This window comes from Tachypleus tridentatus, chromosome 10 (assembly GCF_004210375.1).
Source record: "Tachypleus tridentatus isolate NWPU-2018 chromosome 10, ASM421037v1, whole genome shotgun sequence".
Taxonomy (NCBI): Eukaryota; Metazoa; Arthropoda; class Merostomata; order Xiphosura; family Limulidae; genus Tachypleus; species Tachypleus tridentatus.
This window is the reverse complement of record NC_134834.1, coordinates 163,063,426-163,089,229: the sequence shown is the minus strand read 5'-3', so window position 1 is coordinate 163,089,229 and position 25,804 is coordinate 163,063,426. Positions and strand designations below refer to the sequence as shown.

Here is a 25,804-nt window from a genome sequence, read left to right as displayed (position 1 = left end):
TTCTTTTGTTTTAGAGCAAAGTCACGTTTGGTTCTCTGCTGCGTCAAGCTTCGGATTCTAGCATTGTACGTCCATAAAGTTACTGTTGGCCCACCTACGAACTTCAGAAAGAAAGAAAAGTAAAGCATATTATAACTAGTGTGTTTCATCTCTTTCTAGAACAACAGTAATCTTACGGACACAGCAGATATTCCAAAGTGGCTTTTCTGTAAAATAAAACTACTGGCTCTTATTCCACTGAATTTTTCCATATTAAACAGCTGTGTGTTTATTTTTTAAAGAAGAATAAACAGATAGCTTAATGAATATGACTTTAATTTTAAATTGCAACAGATGGTCCAGCGTGGGATCAGGAAATTGTTGAAACAGTGACGCTGAATTTGAGGATTATTAAACTAGTTTCTTGAAAGATAATATTTCTTTTCCGTTATTATCCTATCAGATTTCTTATTTATCCTTGTCTAATAACCTTCATGTGCTAATTTTCTAGCAAAGTGAGTCAGTTTTAATAAAACTAATTTCATAATCTTCCGTTACGAAGCCATCTACACATTTTGTAGAAAGTTATGCTGTTCAGGAGAACTATTATGGTGACGAAAATAATGACATATTTAGTGGTGAATTAATGATAACTGTTTTTTTTATTTTAAATAAGATACTATGTCATTAGTGTGCTTCAGATAATAGAATAAAATGATTCTTTAGACAAAATTAAACATAATTAATTTAATAACACTTTCTCTGGTATTTCTTTTATTTCGTTCTGTATTTCTCTTCCTTTTTCTTTCTTTCTTTTTTGTTTTTGATACAGAAATAAAAATAACAATGCATGTTCTATAAAAATGTTTCTCTGCTTGGTTAAGTTTCAAACTAGTAATAAAAGAGTACCTTGTGCTCGACAGAGTTTCAAGAACGAAAATAAAAATACTTGTATGGTATTGGTTGACTTTCAAGAATGGAAGAACAAGGTGTTATTCCCTTGTTACTAAAAACCTTTTAATACTTGGGTTCTTTAACGATATGTATAATGTTCAGCTCAGATTTCTAGTGTTATACGTACATACCATTGTCCTCCTGGGGGACGCCTACCAAGGATCCGAGAATTAATGGTGCTGAGGGTGCAGTAGCATATCCTTGCTTGACTTGCGGGTAGTTCAGGGCGTACATGGTTACAATCATATTCAAGGGCATCAATTTTACTCACTGGTTTCCAGTTACCCTACTACAAAAATAGTTTCAGTGTTTATGGTTCAAACAGCGTTTCTCAGAAATAATCATTTTCAGATAATTAGCGAGTTAGATACTTATAACATTTAACTATAAGAAGTTTAAAATAAATGTGTGACCAAAGCAACCTCGTAAATACATCAAACAAGATTGTCAGCAAATTAAAACAGTAACTGCTGTTTCAAAAAAATCTGGTTTTAATATAACAAATTATAAAAAAATAACAATTTGAAGGTTCTAACTGTACGTCGTTTCAAAATGAAATACAAAATGTTTGGAATATTCCACCACCTTGTGTACCTTTTCACTAGGTACTAACACTTTCTATGCAATCACATAGTCCCTCTGATAAAAAATTCTATAAAGTCGGTGTAATAACTATTGTTATAAGAAAATCAGAAACTATGTTATGAATAGTAATAAGATATTGATATAAAAGTATTTGCACATGTCTATATATTTTAACATAAGAGTAGCTGTTGAAAACAAGGCTAATCAGAATTTTATCAAATATAAACTCTGTACATGTATATATATAAATCGTTTATTAACTAGTTCCAATATAATCAAGTGTAAAGTCTGTATATATATACGTGTGTCCATATATATATAAGCTCTTTGCTAATTACTTCCAGAGTAATACGATACGAATGCTGTGAAGGATTTCAGCAAATTAAATATAAACCAGGGTGCAGTGGAGGTAAGACGAATTATGTCTTGTACACAGGAATACATGTGCAAACCTGTAGTGAAAAGTATTATTCATAATACGTACAAACTGAGAATAGATAAACAAATTTAGTACGTGCTAGTTACATCTATAGTCGGGTAATACAGAGTGATTTTGTAAATATACGACGGTTACTAAGAGAAGATACTGGAGTAAACCTGGAATACTAAAAACATTTTCAAATGCATTAAATAGTAGGAAATTGTTCTAATGGCAATCTATTTCTACTTACGAATATAATTTACATTTTGCAGAATTGATTCCTATAAAAATGTTATTTGTCCTGTTATAACCCTACTTAATTATAACATTTTAGAATGCAATTGAAAATGGTAGCAGAAAGAGACTCAAAATGGTAAAAACATTAAATCATATAATAATCAAACAAGTAGACACACGGTTATGAATATTTTTGTAATTTTATGTGTTTGATAAATCTCTCAGTGAAACCGATGACAAACGTACTGGACACAGCACGAGACCTAGGGGCTACCTACTTTGTGGACTACTTGACTCAAGCTGGATTGGCAGACAGTCTTCGACAGGCTGGGGCTGCTGTTACTCTCTTTGCTCCAACTAACGAAGCTTTTGAAGTAAGAAGTAAAACATATTACTTTCAAAATATCTTGTATTATAACCAATTATGAAGTTTACTTGTAACATATAACACTGTTCGACGAGTGTTTTACGATACGTCAGACACAACAGTCATGGAATTCGAAAAGATGATGATAATGAACACTGGTTCGTTTGATGATAATGAACACTGGTTCGTGTTAGATCTCATTATACTCTCACAAGGAAAAGCTAAACTCTGATTAAATCATTTTTTATCCTTTATTGTAATTCATTCAGTGATGTTCCTGCTGTAATTCATTTCAAGTAGCTGCCGCACTTTATCTTTTTATTTGTAGCACTTTAACTCAATTAACCAAGACAATGGTACACCAAAACTGTCCGTCATAAATGCAATACCAGATAAAGACACAACAAAGCCTATAAAACCACTACTTGTCATCAATTAAGTGTGTAGAACCATCTATTTGTCACCAACAAAGTCTACTAAACTACCTATTATCACAAAGTGATATGAAATACTATGTGCAAAAAATGCAAATTTGAGGAAAACCCAGGAAAGTTTTATCCAACAATGAAATTTCCCAGAAGACACTCTATTATAAATCTAAGCATAAAATGATCCACCTGTTAACCAGAACATTCAAATAATATATCTTCCCAAAACTAGAAATTATTAGCTGTTTAATCACCAGAGTCCTATGAACTTTCAATTCTTCAGTTTGCTAAGTAAAAAAATGTTTGAGGAAATAAATATTCATCAAAAGTGATTCAAAAGTAATTTCAAACGTGCCAATAAAAAAATCAAACTTTTTCTACATAATCGCAGCATTATAGACATACATTGGCTGATTTTTTGTGAGTGTTATTTAAAATCACTTCAAAACTGTAATAACTAGTCAGTACCAGTTTTGTGCTGTAAAATGCTCTCCAGAAGAAACCATAAAGTGAAGTGTTGCTAAAATAAACAAAAGCAACATAAATACTACAGATAATTCCACTAAATCATTGCTTGATCTATTATGCCTTTTACACAGGAAATGGGTGATCCTACTCTATTCTATTTGTAGAATGAATTCTTTACTCAAGTGTTCAAAACTGTTACATAGAAACAGATACCAAGGGCCCGGCATGTCATATGGTTAAGGCACTCAACTCGTAGTCTGAGGGTCGTAGGTTCGAATCCCCGTCATACCAAACACGTTCACCCTTTCAGCCGTGGGGGCGTTATAATGTGACGGTCAATCCCACTATTCGTTGGTAAAAGAATAGCCCAAGAGTTGGAGGTGGGTGGTGATGACTAGCTGCCTTCCCTCTAGTTTTACACTGCTAAATTAGGGACGGCTAGCGCAGATAGCCCTCGTGTAGCTTTGCGCGAAATTCAAAACAAACCAACTCTGAATATTCGTATTGGAAACATAATGCTATTTACACAATATAGGAAAAGTAATTGTCTGTGTTTACGTGTCTCCAAGCTTTCAATAATCTCTTACATTATTTTCTGTAATTCTACGGTCATACTTTAATGTAAGTTTAGATTCACACCAACTCAATGTGTTTCAAAAAGAACTGTTCGAATAATCGTTACATCATATCTTAAAACGCACGTGCTAGCCAATGCTCACACAACTGTTTATCTTAATACCCCATGATAGTTTAATTTGTGTATGATACTATATACGTAAACAGTGTATTCTGTATAAATATCTTCGTCTTCAATTATCAGCACTTTTACATAAGGCGTCTTATCATAACAGCTGTACTGATACGAAGTTAATTAAAATCTGCCTTAAAAAGTACGGAGATGCTTACTTAAATTGCAAAGTATTGTGTCATGTCGATTCTGTAAAGAACAGAATTAGGGATTGGATATTTTTTTTTTTTTAATCTAGTCTAGGAACACTCCTGATGTCTTAGTGCAATGATATCAAGCGTTAATATAATATCTTTGTATAGGATTTTACATTCTCTTAGACTTACTTAGTGTGATCCTAACTCCGTAACACTATCCACACTTTTTCATTACTTTACTTAGTTCTCATTATATAGACTCTTTGTCTTACTTTTCAGTTTTTCTTTTTCTCTCAAAGAAACGTGAGGTTTAGTGGGCGTGGTTATATAATATGGATGTAAATGTATTTTGCTAATACTGTCCCTTTGCAATCTGCTAAACAATCTATATCCACTAAAATTCCTGATTTTTCTGGTTACATGGCTCTTCATAACACATGAGTCATGGATAAAAATGAGCAAAAACCACTGTCAAAGTTTCAAGTAGTTCCGCTAAATTACTTCTATGTTTCCTCGTGTATTTGATATAGAAAATACGTGAATTTGCCCGATATCTTGGTGATTTTTTTACACAGAATAAAGTAATAGTTAAAAAGACAGAATATCTTAAATATATTACAATTTGTGAACCCCAGCTACCGGTTAAAAATGCAGCTAGGATTATCTTAATAATCGCTGCGTTTCTTAAGATGTTACAAAACATATGTTTTATTTTAAACCTGTGTATAGTGAAGTTATAACAACAGTTTGAGTATTTAAATCAGTTTACATGGCAAAATATTTTGTGTGATTGTATTAAGAATCATGAAAGTCTATTTCGTTGGTTTACTTAAACGACATTAAAGGGTGGTGTTACCGTAATTACACATTACCATCATCATTTTCAGTAACTTTCTTCATCCTTAAGAAAAGGTGCCAGATATTGTAGCGTGTCACACCTTCCCAGGAATTGCCTGAACCCCAATTGCAATAACATAATTTGGATGAAAAATGGTTGCTGGTGATCAGTCTGTATTTGTAGAAAACCCTTAACCAGTAGTCGGTGGGTGTTAGGTCATAATTTCAAAGAAGTGGCTGCTGGTAGATTGACCATCACTAAGTCTGTTTGAATAATATTTTCACGAGAAGTTACATCATCTTGCATGAATGTGACCTTCTGGACAGGTCCATGTTGCTTGAAGCACGAATATTAAACAATGTATGTTAATGTTGTCCAGTTATGCGAGTCGCTAAGTAACGGAGTGTTATTTTCTGAAAGAAGAATGACCCCAGGATAACGCCAGCGATCAAATCACACCACGTACTGACCTTTAGTGAATACAAGAGTTTCCCTGTCACAGTCCATAAGTATTTGTTTACTCGGCTGACCTAATTACGGGTAAACACATGGTCAAGAAGAGTGAAATGAGTCAATGAACTACAACACGTGCTACGAACTTCCGATAGACACTCTTTTTTTAACTCCTAAAGGCGCTGGTTGGTGCAGAAGAGCATGTGAAGAATAACGCCCAAAACTTTCCGTACGGTTAGCCATGGTAAACCGTCTGACCTGCTAATCCCAAGCACCAATTACATCATCAGTGCATCTTTCAACAAGAGCTTCAGTATCCTGCAGTACCTCCGAAGGAGTACCCAGTGAGGTTTATGGATTCTCTGATTTTGGGCAATCTCATTATTCCTATCGCCCTCGGAACCTTCTAGCCAATCACACTGACATCTTGTGTCAATCGGAACCTTCTAGCCAATCACACTGACATCTTGTGTCAATCAGAACCTTCTAGCCAATCACACTGACATCTTGTGTCAATCGCGCAACGGAATGGTTGAATTTCTACCTCAGTTTCAGGTAATTTTGTTGGTGGTTCTACCAATACGATTCTTTGTTCCAAACGTTATACTATGTGGGATACCTTCTACTATTAACCACAAAGTGACGAGTCTATATTCAATTCAGTGCATATACAACAACGTAATTTGTATATGCAGCCCTCACTAGTATCATTTTCGGAAAACAATGGATCGTACTTCTCGTGATTTCGTATATGCAGATTGTACACTTTTCCTCACAGTCTTTTCCAAGTACCAATATGCTAGCATCACAACCTTCCTGCATATATAACAGAAGCATACCCGAAACACGCGCTTTTCACCACGAGCACTCATGTTGTTATGTCACTTTATGGAACAACTGTGCATTCCATCCTGAGGAGGGATCAGTCTTTACTTTCACCATTCATAAATATGTATTGTTTAGGAATAGCGCTATGTCTTTTAAAGCTTTTAATGCTAGTATAATTTCTTCTTGGTTCATTATGTATAATTCCACATTTACGTACTCGTTTTATTGATGAAACTGCAAATCTATTCGAAACAATCTCATTTTCAAATTTGTCAGTATTCTAGACTTGGCAATTGTAATATAGCTTTTCTCTGTAATGAGCTGTGATTTGCTTACCTTTGAGAAGGTCTAAGAAACAATAAGGAGGTCTCTATATAAACTATTAAAGTTAATTTATTAAAACATAAAACTATACATACTTAATTCTTGGCCTGTTCTTATTTTTCGTAGACAGTGGGTCACATTGAACGAAGGAAACCTCAGGAGAGTCTCAAAAAACCTTTATCTCTGTTTAAAAGTCAGTTTCTTAACTTAATAAAAAAAGCTATTTATATCCTTAAATTTTTTCTCTAATCTTATTTTTCATAAACAATAGGTTTCATCGAACAAAGGAATTTCAGGAGATTCTCAAAGACTCTGACTCTGTATTTAAGTTAGTTTGTTAACTTAATAAATAGAAAACCATAAATACTTAATAAATAGAAAACCATAAATACTTAAATCGTTGTCTACTTTTTATTTAGACGATGAGTCACATCGAACGAAAGAAATTTCAAGAAAGTCTCCTGAAACCTGAATCACCGTACTTGTTACATCATATAGTTGGACGTAAACTTCAGTCATCAAACTTTAATGCTGATTCGGAGATTGAGAGTCTTTATGACGGACAAAAACTTCGTATTATACGTTATTCAAACGGGGTAAGAAACACTAATCTCTTGATGCAAAGTAATAAATATCTGATAAACATTAGAACACTTTGATGTAATTGTTAAACTTGATTATGTTGATTTTCCACAAAAACTATCCTTTTTTTTTTGACACACCCAACACAGCCATGAAGTTAGAGAGCTCGACTCGCAATCTGAGGGTTCGCTAGTTCAAATCCCCGTCACACCGAACATCCTCGCCCTTTCAGCTGTGGGGGCGATAATGTGACGATCCTTCCCAATATTCGTTGGTAAAGTAGTAGCTAAAGAGTTAGCGATGGTTGGTGACTACTGTCTGCCTCCTCTCTAGTCTTACACTGCTCAAGTAGGGACGGCTAGCACAGATAGCCCTCGTGCAGCTTTGCGCAAGATTCAAAAAACAAGTAAACTTCTTAACACGGTTCTACAAGCAAAAAATCTAAACAAATGCTATTTTTATGCTTGTCATATTACTGAGATATCAACATGTGCGTAGTTCTACTTATTATACATATGCGAGAAACCAAAATCACTTATTACGTATATCTCTTATTTGTTTTAATTTGTGGTTATTCCACTCTTACACATTGTAAAACGATAGTTTCAGGTATCAGTAGAGAAGTAGTATAGGCATACTAAACTCTTACAACATTTCATTCCAATTGTTGTATTAGACATATGAGTTTGTTGGTTTATTTACTTTTGATAATCTTCCCCACCCAAGGAACAGCGGTATATCTGTGGACTTACTGGTGGGCAGAGCACAGATAGCTCATTGTGTAACTTTGGGCTTATTTCTGAACAATCAATCAATCTGCGAACTTACATCGCTAAAAATCGGGTTTTGATACCCGTCGTGGGAAGAGTAAAGATGGCCCATTGTGTAGCTTTGTGCTTAATTACAAATAAACAGACAGATACTTTTGATTATATGATTTCGAAATAACTAAAAGGCATTTGATTGATTGATTCCATTACTAAGGCCTGACATAACCTGGTGGTTGGGGCACTCGATTCACAAACATGCTCGCTCCTTCAGTTGTGGTACGTTATAATGTGAGAGTCAATCCCACTATTCGATGGTAAAGGGGTAACCCAAAAGTTGCTGGTTCACTTCCCTCTTGCCTACTACTTCTAAATTAAGGAGGGACAGCAAAGATAGCTCTCGAGTAACTTTGCACGAAATCCAATCCGAGCTCTGTATGCCATTATGTGTTTGATGGATGATTTGTGCGAAAATCACCTTTGGTAGGCAAAAAAGATCCAACTTTAAAAACAACAGATCATGAAAAAATGTTTTTCAACGTAAATGTAAAATTAAAGAAACAATGCGGGACTTTATATTACTTGATACTTCAATATACGATATTTTTATCACTTTTAACTATATGTTTACTAAAATTCTATTATAGATAAGGTTTCAAATATTTAATACCTATTGATAAACAGGTTTTGCTGTAAGTCCTTCATGGTGAATAATGTTATGAAAACTAGCTTTCTGCCATAATTAGATCAACTGAAGAAGTTAACTGATCTAATAAGTTTTGGGTCTATCGACATTTCGTGACTGTGCAATCAAATACCAGTTTGTTTTAGCTGAGAGCAAAAACAATTCAATTTTAATTACAATTCAAAAACAAATACTTATCTTCTTTTGTATTTCAATACCTCAAGATGATTACGGTTAACTGTGGTCCTGTTGTAAGAAAAGATCAGGAAGCCAAGAATGGTATTGTTCATCTGATTGATCAAGTACTTGTTCCTCCTGGACGTACAGGAACTTTAACTATTCCTGAAATTCTCGTGGAAGACGGCAGATTTCGAGAACTGGCTACAACTTTGCTTCAGTCCAATCTAGTCAATGAACTCCGCCTTGGAGGCCCTTATACGCTGTTGGCACCTCTTGATGAGGCTTTCGAGAAAATTCCACTCGCTGAAAGAGAACGTATGACAGGAAACCCGGAGTCGAGACTTGGTGAGGCTTTTAATTATCCTTCTAGATCTTTTAATGGATGATGGCCCGGCTATCATTACCCTCAATTTATTAGAATAAAAACCAAAAACTGCATTGTATAAAGGATTATGTCAGTTAAAGCAGCACTTATCAAGCAAAAACTTTTGTTTAAATCATGCTTACGTTATCATGGTATGTAAAACCTGCTTTAAAATTTTTAATATATATATTTTAATGTTATAATATAATTAATATAATATAATATTTTAATATATATAATTAGCTTTTTATCTCTTTTTCAGTAACCAAAAATACTGTTTACAATTCTGCACATGTATTTTTATCTGTAACATGTATTTCTCGTAACTCTACTCACCCTAGATGGTAGGATATATTGTAGTACTTACATAGAGAAAGACATTTCTTGAACTACTTTAATAAATCAAATCCTTTGTAGTAATAAATACATTTTAATGTGTAATCTTAACTCCATATTCTACAATGAGATAACCAATGTTGAGCTTTCCTTGTCTAAATTACTTTTACTTACACTTTTATCAAATGAAAACTCGGGAAGGAACAAATACATAATATGTGTAACTAAAAAACTTTTAGAATTATTTAAGTAAATAAGCTATTTTTTATGTAGATTAAGGTAAGGGTGTGAATTTGGTGTATTTAGATTTTTAGAAAGCATCTGGTAAGGTGACACGTAAGGACATCCCAAAAAATTAAAGCTGTAGGGTATAGGTTGGGTTATTCTTACTAGATATAAGACTGTCTGGATGGAAGAAAATAAAGGGTTGTTATAAATGGAGTTCATTCAAACTGGGTTATCGTGCTACGTGGGCTACCTCATGGTTCAGTTTTAGGATCTTTACTCTTTTTACATCAATGACATAAATGAAAGAATTGTCAATAAAGTAATTATTTGCTAATGATTTTAAAGTTTTAGGAGTTGCTGGCTGCGAGAAGGATACTGTTAGTTTGTAAATGACTGAAATTATTTATGCGTTTAGCTAATAAATGTCGGATAGATTTTAATCATAATAAATGCAAGTTAATGCATGTGGGATATCATAATTTGAATTATGGTTATAATTTTATGGGAATAACCTTAACGGTGTTCTAGAAACAAATGATCTTGTTGTTCTGATTGATCGGTATCTTAAGCTATTCAATCAGTGTACTATTGCTTGTGGTAGGGCAAATGGGATTTTTAGTTATATCTACAGAAGTATTGAATACAATCCTATAAAGGTTGTAATTTTAATGCATTGGTCATTGATTAGGCTACATTTGGAGTTCTAAGTTTAGTCTTGTATAACTTATCTTAGAAAAAAAACATTGAATTCTCGAAAAAGGTTCAGAGGAGAGCTACTAGGAGGATAACTTGGATGAAAAGATTGTTACACAAGGAAAGGTTAAGATCTCCGAAATTGTTTCCTCTTGAAAGAGAAGAGTTAGGAAGATCTGATGTATTTAAAATTGTTAATAAAATTGACAGTGTTAACGTACTGGTACTTACTGATGAGAATACTAACACTAATATAAGTTTTAGTACGAGTCTTCTCCAGCTTTATTTTTCCAACAAAGTGATTGGCCTTTGGAATAGGTTGTCTTTAGATGTGGTAGGTACTGTTAATTTAATAAAGTTTAAGGGAAGATTTGATAAATATTGAAATGATGAGGGATGTTTTCGAGTGCTTTATTTTAATATTGTCTTTCAGTGGGTCAGCGGTAAGTTTACAAACTTACAACACCAAAATACCAAGTTCGATTCCCCGCCGTGGGTACGATAGAAAGCCAAAAGTAGTTTTGTCCTAAAGTACACATACGCACATTTAATGTTTTGTTTAGTTAACAAGTCTCTTATTGTCCTCAGATTATATATATATTCAACCAGATTTTGTTTTATTTTTTGAAACTGGTATGAAAACATGCAGATGCTATTAAATATACAGCGTATGTAAAACTAAATCTAGATGTTATTTATCTTTATTAGTAGGTGGCTTTTATAAATGTTTGAGTAGTTTTATTTTAAAATAATAAATTTAATGAGCAATTATTCGTAAATTTAGCTAGTATATTTAAATAATAAAAAATGTCGACTAAATAGGTAACCTCAATTGTACAGAGTATGAATATCTTGTACTATATTTCACAAAAGTTAACGTGCTGATAAGAGAAATCATCGAGTGAATCAAGTTATCTCGAAACACATGATTAATATCAACTTGGTAACTTTACCCTGAACAACGTCTTATGCATAGCTATACTAAAAGGTTAATCTAAAGGCCTCTGAAATTCAGGTGTGGCTATCCAGAATTCAGAACTGCTAAACAGAGGGAAGTCATCTCGCCAGCAGAACCTGCTGCTCTTTATGTAGCTTCCCTTAACCGAATTGCGGAATGGACGTCAAAATTGTAACACTCCCCCCACAGCTTAAAATGCAAAGACTATTTGGCAGCGTATTGCGACAGAAACTTTGATACTCTTAACACACTAACCAATACGTTAACCATTATAAATCACACCCAGTCGTAACTTGTAGAACTTTATATTTCTTTCTACCCTTCTTTGTTTAGCTATACTTTAAAGGACCATAACTCGTTAAATTAGAAAAGAAAACATCTGTTGGACGAGTCAAAGATTAAAGCTTTGGACCTATTTTATTAGGTTCTTTAAGAAATAATATTTGAGCAAATAATCGAGCATCACATATTATGACACCTTTAAAATTAGAATTAGAGAGTATGTTCGTATTACATCTCTCACAACGCTTAAATGTGTTTGATAAAAGAATTCTCTCCATGCCCGCAGACTTTCTATAATATAAACAATAGTTAATGGATAAGTGCACAAAATGCTTCAGATTTTCTTATATTTATATACCAAATAAACTGGTCACCCTTCACAACAATCTGAGCTAGTAAAACTGTCTCAAATCAAAATAATATATCAAAACTGAAGAACCATTCTTGTGGTAACTACACCGCATATAATGAGTCACTGTTTGTCAAGTTTTGATCTTGTGAACTGTATGTTGGTATCATTGTCTGGCAAAAGTTGTAGTAAACAAAATTACTACGTATTTGATTTCAAATAAAAAAACATGTTAAAAATGAGTAGAACTTAATTTAGATTACAAAGGTGGTACAGAGGAGACTGAAGCTACCCCAAAATGTGCCTTAACATCCTGTAGCACTCCGAACAATTATTACTGTTAAAGCCTATTAAAATGTAGAATCTCCTGAAGTTTTTCTCGGGTCTACCTCAGTCCCACAGAAGTTTGTTTGTTTAGTTAATCATAAAGCTACACAATGGGCTCTCTGTGTTCTACCTACACCGTTATAGAAACCCGGATGTTAGCGTTGTAAGTCCACGTACATTCAGCTGTGCCACTGGGGGCGCACAGGGAAGAAGTTAGCGCCTCCCATGTTAGGCATTGTCTTCAAATGTTAAATACATCTTCTAATTCGATATATTGTTTTTCTTCTAAAAACTATGCTTCAACAATATCATTCAAAAGGTGATTTAACTTAGTTACAATTACCGTTTTTCAACTGATTTTACAGCTCTTCTGAAGAACCACATAATCCCTCACGTAATATGTACACCGGGAATAATAGACAAACACAGGCTTCGAACACTTGGAGGAGATCGTATTCATTTGCATTGCAACCAGTCCGGGACTTTTGTTAATGATGTGAAGATGACGTCAGAGGCCATGATTGCCAAAAATGGAGTAATAAACATAGTTACTGATGTCCTTGTGCCGGAGCGTGGTAAGTTTCACTTTCATAAGTCTAGCATTTTATTATAATAACTAAATAAATTATTCCAAACATTACTTACTTTTGATATTTTCAACGACTCTCTTGTTTACAAAGACATGTTGATGTTTAGTTTATAAATATAAAAGTTTATTTACTTTAAAAGAAGGTGTCAAATTATTAAGACTCCCTGCTATAGAGTTTATACATTTTTATATATAAACATATTAATAAAACAAGAAAGTAAAACTTTTATACTGAAGTTGAAACGTAATCTTATCTTCGACAAAAACTGTTATCTAATTGTTCATACTAAAGCTTATGTTACTTTTCTATTTTTCGTAGTACGAAGTGTTTTGTATCTAGCAGCACGATCAGACAATCTTAAGACATTCTCCACACTAGCACGCTCTACCGACATGGCTCAGGAACTAGTGCGCCCGAATATCACCATTACGATATTTGCTCCTTCTGACAAAGCTTTTGAAGCATTACCAGAAGAAAGACGACAGAGGCTTCAGGAAAACACGGACGAGGCTCGTAGACTGTTAGAGTATCATATCATACAAGGTAAAGTAAAATCGGACACCTTCTCGGATAACCAGAAAGTGGAGACAACAGGAAGAAAAAATCAACTCCGTTTGAAAGTTTATAGGAAGGTACGAACCCTATTTGATTGATACGATTTTTTTACACTAAACAATTCACTCAGATAACACACATAAGTTCCCAAAGGTTTTGGACCCTTTGGGCTGAGATTCCAAATAATTATCTAAAGTAAGTTTTTTAATAATAACAGCTCTTCACTCAAATTAGTTTTTGGAAACAAATATCATCCATAAACAACGTTTCTTACCATATCTACTTCAATAAATAAAATTCTCGCTGATAATATTGTTTTTCTCGATGTAAGTGAAGTTCTTAAGAGAATATTTCCAGATGTGGTCAGGGCTATAATATAACATTTCTTACGTTTCTTTAGTTGTTGTTATTTTACTTGATGTAAATATGAGTCAGTTCTATTACTTTCTCATGACTTAACAAGTAAGGTTTAGATCAGGGGTGTGCAACATTTTTCGTCGGTGGGCCATATAACCAACTTCATCAATCAAGCGGGGCCACTTAAAAACAAGCTTATTCGTGTACATGCACAATAAATTAAAAAAAATTCTCAAAATGCAAGCAATAATATTTTATATTTTTGCATGAGTGATCATTTTAGTGCGACACTTGAAATTTAGAGTCCTTGCAGAGCTTGTCAATATCAGCTTTGACAGAAGTGGTTGCCACTCTTAACTGACTGGTCAAATGTTCATCAGTCAGCTGACTTCTACATTTGGTTTTGATGAGCTTCATTTTGGAGAAAAATTGCTCACAGCAGTAGGTGCTACCAAAAAGGGAGGCAATTCTTTGTGCATGACGGGACAAATTGGGAAACTTTTCACGTACACAGAGTTTGTAAAAGTCTAGCAAACTGTTTTCAGAGAATTTCCTTTTAGTGTCCATGTCAGCCTGCAGTTCAATGAGTTCCATTTGGCAATCATCAGGACTGTCTTCCACTGCCAAATCAAAAGGTTGAGCGAACAATTTCAATCTAATTTCAGTTTGTCTGAAATCTGGAAACCTGTTTGCAAACTCATCACGCAGCTTTTGTACACTGGTTCCTGGAAAAGTTCCAATTTCTTCTCAAAAGCACAAATATGCTCAAACAACTTATTCACAAGTTGACTTTTCCCTTGTAGTTTTAAGTTTAAATCAGACAGATGCTGTGTAATGTCTGTGAGGAATGCTAAGTCATTCAGCTAGTTCTCATTGCTCAAGAAGTCCACATTCTGACGTTTGCTCTCCATGAAGAACTTAATCTCCTCTCGCAGATTCCAGAATCTCTTCAAAGTAGCAGCTCTACTAAGCCAACGTACAGCAGAGAAGTACAAAACATCTGAATACTCACTGTCCAGCTCATCTAAAAGAGTTTTAAATTGTCGATGATTTAATCCTCGTGTTCGAATATAATTTACGCATTGGACGACATTTTTCATGACTTCTGCAAAATCCAGAACTTTGGTGCACAAGCTCTCTTGGTGAATAATGCAATGGCTTACAACTACGTCTTGTGCTCCAATTGCAGTTAGAAATTTCTTGGTGAATCCATTTGTCCTACCTGTCATGGAAGGAGCACCATCTGTTGTAACACCACATAATTTATAAGGATTCAGTTCAAACTTTTCTACAACCTTAAGCACTTGTTCACAAATATCCTGTCCTGTGGTTGTGGAGGAAAGGCTTGCCATATCTAAAACTCTTCGAAAACATCAAAGCCTGCAGTAACAGCTCTGATGAAAATGACAAGTTGGGATGTGTCATTGATATCAGTGCTTTCATCCAAAGCCAGACTGAAAGCTTCACACGAATTCAATCTCTCTTTCAAAGTTTCTTTGATGTCCTCTGAAAGATCTTTTGTCCTGCGTGAGACAGTAAAGCGGGAAAGGCTAGTTTGCTCCACCAAATATTTTTCTCTGGACATGCATATTCTGTGAATATTGTTAAACAATTTTAATAAATTCTCCATCACTGAAAGGCTTTCCCTTTTCTGCCATACATTCACAAAGCTTAAAACTCAGTTTTGTCACCAGTTCTGAATTTTTCTTGAAAGTGGTAAAAACACCTTGTTGCTTTTCAATGGATGTTTTTAAATGTTCAATTTTGTCCTTTCGTGCCTGACCAACAATTTCATCAAACTGGGAGGAGTGCTTAGTTGCGTAATGTCGCTTAATATTGTACTCTTTCATGACTGCAATTGTAGTTTGACAGACGAGGCAACAACTAGGGCCACACTGCTCGGAGTACTCTCCATTTCTAACATAATAGGCAGAGTGCCAAAAATCTCTCTCGCATTGTGTGTTTTTGAATTTCGCACAAAGCTACTCGAGGGCTATCTGTGCTAGCCGTCCGTAATTTAAGCAGTGTAAGACTAGAGGGAAGGCAGCTAGTCATCACCACCCACCGCCAACTCTTGGGCTACTCTATTACCAACGAATAGTGGGATTGACCGTCACATTATAACACCCCCACGGCTGAAAGGGCGAGCATGTTTAGCGCGACGGGGATGCGAACCAGCGACCCTCGGATTAGGAGTCGCACGCCTTAACACGCTTGGCCATGCCGGGCCCCCTCTCGTATTCAAAAACAATATTTACAAAGGGTTAAGTAAATTATGTTCAAATGATTTTGAACATGCAAAGCAGAAATTCACGTGACATTTACAGTCGATAAAACGTCACAGGGGAACATAATGTATTAGAACTACTTTTTTATATATATTTTGGCTTCACCCAAGTTAGTATCATGCTACCGAAAATTGACCGTTTTGGGGAAGGGCATGTAAAATATCCGTATACTCAAATCATGAATATGTGTTCGAATCATGGAGTTAGTATATCAAGATAGGATTTTACTGGTGCTTAATAGGATTGAGAATGTGGATCGACATATGGCCTTGGAAAAACGTGCTTATGTAAGCAAAATATGGTAGCTTATAATAGGTCAAAATTCCAAACACGAAGATCGATAGCTAAAGTTTTCCACCTGCTAAAGGCGACAACACTAATCATGATTGATTAATTGGTTTAGTTGTTGTTAAGCACAAATTTACACAAATGGATATCTGTGCTCTGTTGATCATGGGTATCGGAAACCTTACTTTAGTGTTGCAAGCTCATAGGCTTACGACAAAGCTACTAGGAGACCCAACAGGATTAAGAAGAATTTATGAAAAACGATATAAATCACGTGTACGTGACATATTTGTTTAATCGTATCATTCATCAGCTGGTGAACTAAAGAGATATTCGTAGTATTCCATACAAAAATATACTCATCAAATCGCTTATGGACTTTTGTATGATCGGAATGGTGTGGTCAGGTTGTTATGGCGCTCGACTTGCATTCTGGGAATCGCGGGTTTCAATCCCCGTTACACCAAACATGCTTGCCCTTCCAGCCATTAGGGGCGTTATAATGTGACAGTTACTCCCACTATTCGTTGGTAAAAAAGTAGTCCAAGAGTTGGCGATGGGTAGTGATGGTTAGTTGTCTTTTCACTAATATTTCACTGTTAACTTAGGAACGGCTACCGCCGATATTCCTCATGTAACTTTGTGCGAAATTCAAAACAAATTGGAATAGTTAAACGGTCCCCAGGAAACCGTCATCATTGTAAACTAGAATGTCTATGGAAGGCAGGCAAGGAAGAGGGACATGCTTTAAACGTGACGACTTTACGACAGAAACTTTTGCAATGAAAAATAAAGAACAGAGATATTATAAAGTTGAACAATCGCCAAGTAGAATGTTATCAAACGTAGGATCATAGATTGTAATGCAAAAATCGTTTTGATATAACGTACAAAACATCTCTATTGTCCATATTATTTAAATATATTTCTTGATATGTTTTGTCTTCTGAACTCTTACTCATTACTAATGGCGATGCACTCATGCTATTTCGTGATGACGAGAAACTCACTTTGTTAACCTGAAGATGGCCTAAGAAAGTCGAAACGTTGTTCTCTGCTTTATTTTGGTAAAGGTGTTAGTACCTGTACCAGCCGTCCTGAGATACATTCTATCTGTTTTTACTTATAATATATACCAAGTCAGAAGCAAATGAAATTTTTGAAACGATTACTATGAGAAATGAAGACAAAAAATTCTAAGGTGACAGAGTGCGTTTTGAACTATCTGTAAACTTTAATTTTTAGTTTGAAATTCAAGTTTTGAATCATTAGAATTTTTAAAAATATCAACACGTTGAATCCTGTTTCAATATCCAAATAGTTTATTTTAGATAAAATAAATTAGGTGAAATAATTTGCATACATATAATGACGAAATATTTAGCCGGTAGAGATTTCTTACAAACACACTGGCTTGTGGATTTTTTTGTCCTTATTCTTCCTTCAAAATTATTTTTTTATTAATACATAGGTAATACTAATGTATTAGGTTGTCCAGAAATAAATTTCGTTTTTGAACTGCGAAGTTTGGAAAAATATAAACCGGTGTTATAAAACATGCCTTAATTAAAGTATTTGTTTGTTTTGGAATTTCGCACAAAGCTACTCGAGGGCTATCTGTGCTAGACGTCCCTAATTTAGCAATGTAAGACTAAACCAGTCATCACCACCACCGCCAACTCTTGGGCTACTCTTTTACCAACGAAAGTGGGATTGACCGTCACATTATAACGCTTCACGGCTGGGAGGGCGAGCAAGTTTCGGATGAAGTCGCGCGTACGCGCTTGGCCATGCCGGGCCTTTAACTAAAGTAATCGCCATTTGCTTCAACGCACTTTTCCTAACGTGTAACAATGCTGTTTATTCCTCTGTTGTAGAAATCAAAGTTTCTATGGTCAATGAACTCCCGGAAAAATTTTTCTGCAGCTTCCTGGTTTTGAAAGCGTTTATTTTTCAAAAAGGTTTTAGATTGCTTTAAAAAATTAAAATATGGAGGCAGAAGGTCTGGTAAATAAGGTGGATGAGGCAGAGCATCGATTCCCAATTTTTTATAATTTTGGAGAATCATCCTTGACAGGTCTCATAACTCCGATTTTGTTCATATTCAGTCAGCTCACGCGGAACCCACTTATCCAACTTTATCGGCTTTCCAGTCACACTCAGGTGGTTGGAAATACTTGATTTGTTTGTACCTAGCTTTTCTGCAAGCTTACATTTGTTGTGCAAGGGTCTGTCTTAACTGCTTCCATTAATGTGTTTCCTTCCACGACCTTCGTGGTCTTCAAGACTTTCATCTCCATGTCAAAACCCTTGGAACCAACGCTGCACTGTACGTTCAGTAACAGATCCATGACCGAATGGCTTATGTTCCGGGTAGTTTCGGTAGCTTTTCGTCCATGTTTAAAGTCGTAGAGGAAAATCAGACGAAAGTCCTTCTTGTCCATGCTGCCTTGGAGGTTGCGAAACTTACTCTGAGTAGAGTTGAAACAGCAGACAATTATGACACCTTGTAAACGACAAACGTTGGATTAAACCAACTAACCAACGATAAGTTACTTAATATTCAGCTTCTAAATGTCATCGTGAGATTTTCAACATTTATTTTTGGACAACCTAGTACAAATTGGTATTGAACCTATCTGTATATGTATGCATGAACAAGTCTAATTGCTTATGTGCGTAAACATGGATATATACATATACATATAGCATTATTGAATAAGAAAGAAAAAAAATTAACACTACATGTGTCATCACTTGAAAAGATCCGAATTTGGTAGTAAAATTTGTAATCCACGCACTGGACGACATCCAAGGCCACCTACGAATCATGTGCAATCGGAAGTCCTAGAGAAAAGTAGCGTTGTCGCATTACCTTTAACCTGTTCAGTGCCGTAGACGAGATAACTCGTCCAAATCGATCGGTAACAGAGTGCCACGGACGAGTTAATTCGTTCTCAATAATACCTAACTTCAACACTAGATGTCAGCACCATACATGCATTTGACCTACTTACATATTGCTTCACTTTCGATCCAAAATGGCATCACGAAAACGGTTACAGAATGAACAAGCATTAGAGTTGTATTTTGAACTTGGTTCGGAGTTGCCGTAGCAGCTGAAATACTTAGCAGTCAACAGGTTAATAACGTGTCTGGTTAGTAGGGTGCAACGAAATTTTAATAAACAGTTTATACTTGTGTAAAATAAAATATGTATTATGAGGCTAGACTGAATACACAGTGATGTCGCTATAATTATACCGTGTAAATGTGTTGCTGTTTTCAAAGCAACGTTACAAAGCATTTCTATATTAGTTACACTGATACTTAAGATTTTCCAAATTAACTTACGTATTAATGTAAACTTTAACAGACAGGTTACAACGATTGTTGTTCTTTTAATTTAAAGGGTGGCATTTTAAATTCCTACAGGGGTGGATTCTCATATTTTTCTTTTCAACTGTCCACTTCCACTGTTGTAGACCACGACTGACAACACGTTGCTATGATAGTGCTATGCTTACACTTTGTTTTCTCTTCAACTTTATCAAGGTTGAACTTATTTTTTATCAATACCTAACTTGTGCTAATATATATAAAAAAATACTGTTTGTTGCAATCATCTTCAATATTTGCCTATCAGAATCAGATTACATTTAACAATTAATTAAGAACATTCATATAGAAGTGATTTTGATACTTAGATTTGTATAAGTTTTATTAAACATGATTTAGAATAACCTGAAAATAAACAGAAAAAATATATTGAACCTTATTTATATATTCTATGGTCCATCGTTATTTAGGTTACTGAAAACAGGTGTTGTACGATTTACTCCTATTGAGATGAGTAGTAATTATTAGTATTGGCCATTTAGGCCGGGCATGACGAGGTGGGTTATGGCGTTCGACTCTTAATCTGATGGTCGCGAGTTCGAATCCCCGTCACATCAAACATGCTCGCACTTTCATCCGTGGGGGCGTTATAATGTGAACGGTCAACCCCACTATTCGTTGGTAAAAGAGTAGCCCAAGAGTTGGCGGTGGGTGGTGATAACTAGCTGGCTTCCCTCTAGTCTTACACCGCTAAATTGGGGACGGCTAGTGCAGATAACCCTTGAGTAGCTTTGCGCGGAATTCAAAACAAACCAAACCAAATTGTCCATTTAATTTCAAAACATTATTCTAATTGCCTTCAGATGAGAAAGTGAAATCACTAAAGCAAGCGTATGAATACAAGTTCTACTGCATTGAATGCAGCTACATGTTTTAATGAGCATGCTATAGTACGTAGAATTAATATTTAAATTTCATATAATAGATTTCGTTTTTGCTTTCCATGTAGGCTTTGGGAGTAGAGTCAGCAATGATTACTAAAGCGGATAAAGAAGGCCAGAATGGTATCATCCATATTATCGACAAGGTTCTCATACCTCCAGAACGTAGCACTTTGGAAATGCTCGAAGAAAATTCCAATTTTAGGTAAGTAACAACACTTTTATCAATTCAAATGAAGCATAATTTGTAAAATAAGTATAAACATAAATTAGGTTTGAGAGAAAACATATTGATAGCATATGTGGTGGAAAATTAGCTAAAGGATAATGATTTTGACTTCAAACATTTGACGAAGGGTATAATATAAATGATTAGTTGATGATGGGGTTTTATCTAATTGAGCTTATTGGAAGAGTATAATGGAGAAAGCGATGTAATGAATGATGCGTTTTGTGAGAAATGTGGTGTGCTGTGTTAGCCCTAGTAAGCATGAGACCCCACTCATCATTGTAATCAGGTAGTGTAACTCTCTGATTCCAAAACATTCTAAGTCGCAGACTCCTCCACCCCCTCTTTTAGCAAATATGAAATACACAGCTATCCCTCACACGTATTAACTGTCACTCTACTCATAAAGCCATTGTTGAATATGTAAGTGTTGACTGTATTTCTTTTAGCATAAGCAATGTTTGCGATAACTTTTTTTCTGAATTTTCAATTTTCTCACAGATCCACTAGCAGAGTTTATTAATAAGTTACTCACCATTAGAGATTGTGTATTTTTTTCATCTAATTAAGTCTAAACTTAGGTCCCTTAATTTCATTTTAGAAATCTGAACAAATGCCTTTGTTTTTATGGAATAATTTCCTACGAACAGCTCCGACCTACTTTTAGTTTGGGTTGGTTGAGTTACGGTTTTTTTCGCGTAAAACAACACGAGGACGATTTGCGTTAGCCGCACTTAATGTAATAATGTAAGACTAGAGGGAAAGCAATTAGTCACCACCACCCATCGCCGCCTCTAGCCACTCGTGTATGAACAAATCGTGGAATTGACCATCACCTTAAAATACCCTCAACGGCTGAAAGAGCGAAAATGTTTAGTTTGACAGGAATTCGAACCTACGATCCTCAGATAACGAGTCGAACGCCCTAACCACTTGTCCATTCCAGGCCCTTTTCGTTTGGGAGAAGCTATTTCTGATTGTATGCTTAATTACTAAGAACTCAGCACAGAGTCTGAAATAACGTCTCTAAAATTACACATAAGGTAAGTATCATCTACAGGAAACTGTTCAACATATTGTATAATCAAGAAAACAAACAAATTATTTGTCTGGAATAGCACGAGGTCCCAGCGATCATTTGTCTTACTCGTCTTAAAAGCTTGTACTATCAGAGTATGTGCAGGAAGAAAAGCCGTCCATGATGATAGAGGATATAGATGAGATGATGGGAAGTACGGTGAAGAGCTTACGGATAATCAAGGCATGTGTTTAGTAGGAAGTGTGGTTGTGAGTTGTATAACATACGAAAATAAAACATCGTCGTAGACTAGGTACAATTATAATAACAAATACATTAAAACACCAATCAAGAAAATAGATAATTAAAATAACAGTGACTTCAGAATTTAGGAATTCGTCAAATTCCTTCTTCGATGAAGACTAGGAATTTTTTATATGTAAATAACGGTATTTGTAGATAGAAGCTATGGAGAAACTCAAAGTACTTCGTCTAGGTCATGAAGTTTTTTGTTGTCGTTAAGCCTAAAACAACATTATGGGCTATCTATACTCAACCCATCACTGATGTTGAAACCCGATTTTTAGCGTGATATGCATTCAGATTTATTTGTGAGCCACCAGGATTGGGTGGAAGTAGATCATGGAGGAAGAGTAAAATTAACGACGTATTTGGTAGGAAGGTGGCAAAAGGAAAAATCTACGATAAAGTTAGTTCCTATACATATAGAGGTGGGGGGTTGATAACATTTTACAATGACAGGGATATATCATTTTGTTTAGGCATTTGAACTCAAATTTCTCAAATAGAGCATTCATTAGAAAGTAGAGAACAGAGCCAAATTTTTTTTATTTTTTTTTTACATTTTATAACATCTTCAGTTGGTATCTTCTATCATGTCCAATAATATTTTTGAAGTGTGTTAAATACGAATTCTTGTACGAATAAAACGCGTTCTAACCATTAAAACACTTAATGTAAATACAGAAATATTTCAAAGTGTTGTCCGCATGTATCTATATTGACATTACATGGATAATTCTTGATTTAATAAACGTGAAAACTAGTTATTTTCAAATCGTCGGTCGAAGAAATTAAAGCTAATTTGATTCGTTACGTCAGTGTTTTCATGTTCTTTTTCTTTCCTTAAGCATGTTTACTGACGCAATCCGAAGAGTTCGAAAAGTTGAACCTGAGTTCCTATCTGCTCCAAAGCCATCACAGATCTCCTTCACCATCTTCGCCCCAACAAACAAGGCTTTCAAACAAATGAGAAATCATGAAATGGAATCTCTAATGAAAAATGAAAAATCTCTGAAAAAGGTAAATAAGTATACTTATCTATCTTGAGTTAAGTAGAAAGTTATAGACGAAATAAATGAAATTAGAAGAAGTTAATTTTGTGGACACGTGTGCCTAACTTTGTTAAAAATAGTAGAAATAAGTGTGAGGAAGAACTAGCTAGCAAATGCGATGAGAAAATTTTCCCCCAACAAAATATAAATATATATATATTTACATATATTCACACTGATAGCCAACTGGTTAGGACACTTGACTTGCAACCTGAGGGTCACAGGTTCTAATCCCCGTCTCATCAATCACGCCCGCCACTTCAGCCGTGGGGTCGTTATAATGTTACGGTCAATCCCACTCTTCGTTAGCAAAAGAGAATCCCAACAGTTAGCGGTGGGGGTGATGACTAGCTGCCTTCCCTCTAATATATCAATAATAAATTGGAGACAGCTAGCGCAAATAGCCCTTATGTAGCTTTGCGCGAAATTCAGAACAAAGAAACGTGTCCCTTCTGCTCCTGGCCTGGCATGGCTAAGCGTGTTAAAGGGTCTTAGGTTCGCAACCCCCTCGCGCCAAACATGCTCGCCCTTTCAACCGTGGGGGCGTTATAATGTGACGGTCAATCCCACTATTCGTTGGTAAAAGAGTTGGCCAAAGAGTTGGCGGTGATAACTAGCTGCCTTCCCTCTAGTCTTACACTGCTAAATTAGGGACGGCTAGCACAGATAGCCCTCGAGTAGCTTTGTGCGAAATTCAAAAAACAAACAAACCCTTCTGCTCCCTGTTAGGTGCCTTTGCTTTAGTGCACTAATTTATCTTCAACTTTCTAATTTAGAGCTTCCTACTTGATTTTCCTCATTTTATGTACATGATACTGAAATGTTTACATCACAAAGTAAGTTTCTTTTTCACGATCTAGAAAACGTTTTGAAACTTGTAAACGCTTGGATTATTATATATCAGTTTTTGTTCAATTTGTTCTCTAGCTTGTAGTCATTACACTTTTTTACTATATTTATCTTTCTTTCCCAATCTTTTCTATCTTTTTTTTTTTATTCCAGTTTGTGCAGAACCACATAGTGGACAACATGATGGCCTCTCGTTCCTTCCGGTCTCGACTCTTTTATGATGTCCATACGGAATATGAAATGGTAAAAATTCACAAGAGGAGAGGTCATCTCATGGTCAATAATGCCCACGTTGTAGAGCCTGACGTTGTGACTAAAGATGGCATTGTTCACTGTATTGATAAAGTATTAATGCCAAAACATCAGCGACATTTATGAAAAAATTCAACGATAACTGTGCATCATGTACCTTTTCCCTGATTCTTCATTTCAATTATTTCACTATAAGTAAAGGAATGGACTCTGAGGATAAACTCCTCTGAACGGTGCCCCAAGGCATGCGCTTATAAGAGCGAGAAGATTCTTGCACCTCTACTTCACCCCCAAAGAAAAATCTGAAAAATTAAAGTAAAACGTTATAAGTATACATGAATGAAGTTGTATTTGTTATGGTACGAAATACGGGGTTTACTGCGAGCAACCATCAAATCATTCTTTAAAAATTATCCTTGTTTCTGTCTTTACACGTCGATTTATTCGAGTTTCCTCCATTGCATTTTTTTTTGTAGCGGACGATATGGCTACCAACAATAATTTTAGAATTTTGTTTTTATTTATAGAAAGCACTCAGTTCATATTATATTCGTTTATTGACTGAAATTTTAGTAAATTTAAGTTTGCGTAAGAAGGTAAAATCCATTGTGTTATATAAATATGTTTTAGGTTATTTAATAAGAAGTAACTCCTTTATTTTACCGGTCATTTTTCTCTTTTAAGAATTTTAATTTATTACCACTCGATAACTACGTAACCACAACTGTTTTTATAATGTCTTCCAATTTCTTAACTCTAGAATTTACACTTTTTATCCAAGATGTAACTCAAGAAAAGAAACAATAGCGAAATATATAATTATCTAACTATTAACTTGTCGTAACGAAGTTAGTTTGGATATAGTTAAGTACAGATAAGTTTTGGGAAATGTATGTTATGTGCATTGTGTTCTGTCTTACTGAGCATTAACATCGACTAAATTATTCTTCAATATACAAAAAAAAATTGTGGTAATGTTAGGAAGTTTTTCCCCGTTGTTTATCTTTCAAAATACGGTTTTTGAAGAACATTATTTTAGATTTAAGATATGTAAAAAGGCACGTGTGTCTGTTAGATTTAAAATATGTAAAATGGCACTAGTGTGTCTGTTATAGTTGGTAACTTTTTTTTAATTATAAATTCAATATTATACCCAGTACTTAAATAAATATTTGTCATCATTTCTCTGCCTTTTCTTTGAATTGAAATATTATAATGAACAGTT

General features: G+C 34.9%; 1 protein-coding gene across 1 annotated transcript in view; it reads left to right on the top strand.

The window, feature by feature from the left end:
• The window catches only part of LOC143230818 (transforming growth factor-beta-induced protein ig-h3-like), a 43,998-nt gene extending 18,238 nt beyond the window's left edge, over positions 1–25,760 (top strand). The window contains exons 3-11 of the mRNA XM_076465001.1: positions 1,863–1,927; positions 2,402–2,550; positions 7,187–7,363; positions 9,026–9,326; positions 12,884–13,093; positions 13,427–13,740; positions 20,945–21,081; positions 23,275–23,446; positions 24,481–25,760. Of these exons, the coding sequence (XP_076321116.1) occupies positions 1,863–1,927; positions 2,402–2,550; positions 7,187–7,363; positions 9,026–9,326; positions 12,884–13,093; positions 13,427–13,740; positions 20,945–21,081; positions 23,275–23,446; positions 24,481–24,705 (1,750 nt within the window). The 3' untranslated portion in view covers positions 24,706–25,760. The remainder of the gene's footprint in view (positions 1–1,862; positions 1,928–2,401; positions 2,551–7,186; positions 7,364–9,025; positions 9,327–12,883; positions 13,094–13,426; positions 13,741–20,944; positions 21,082–23,274; positions 23,447–24,480) is intronic.
• Positions 25,761–25,804: the final 44 nt, after the last annotated feature.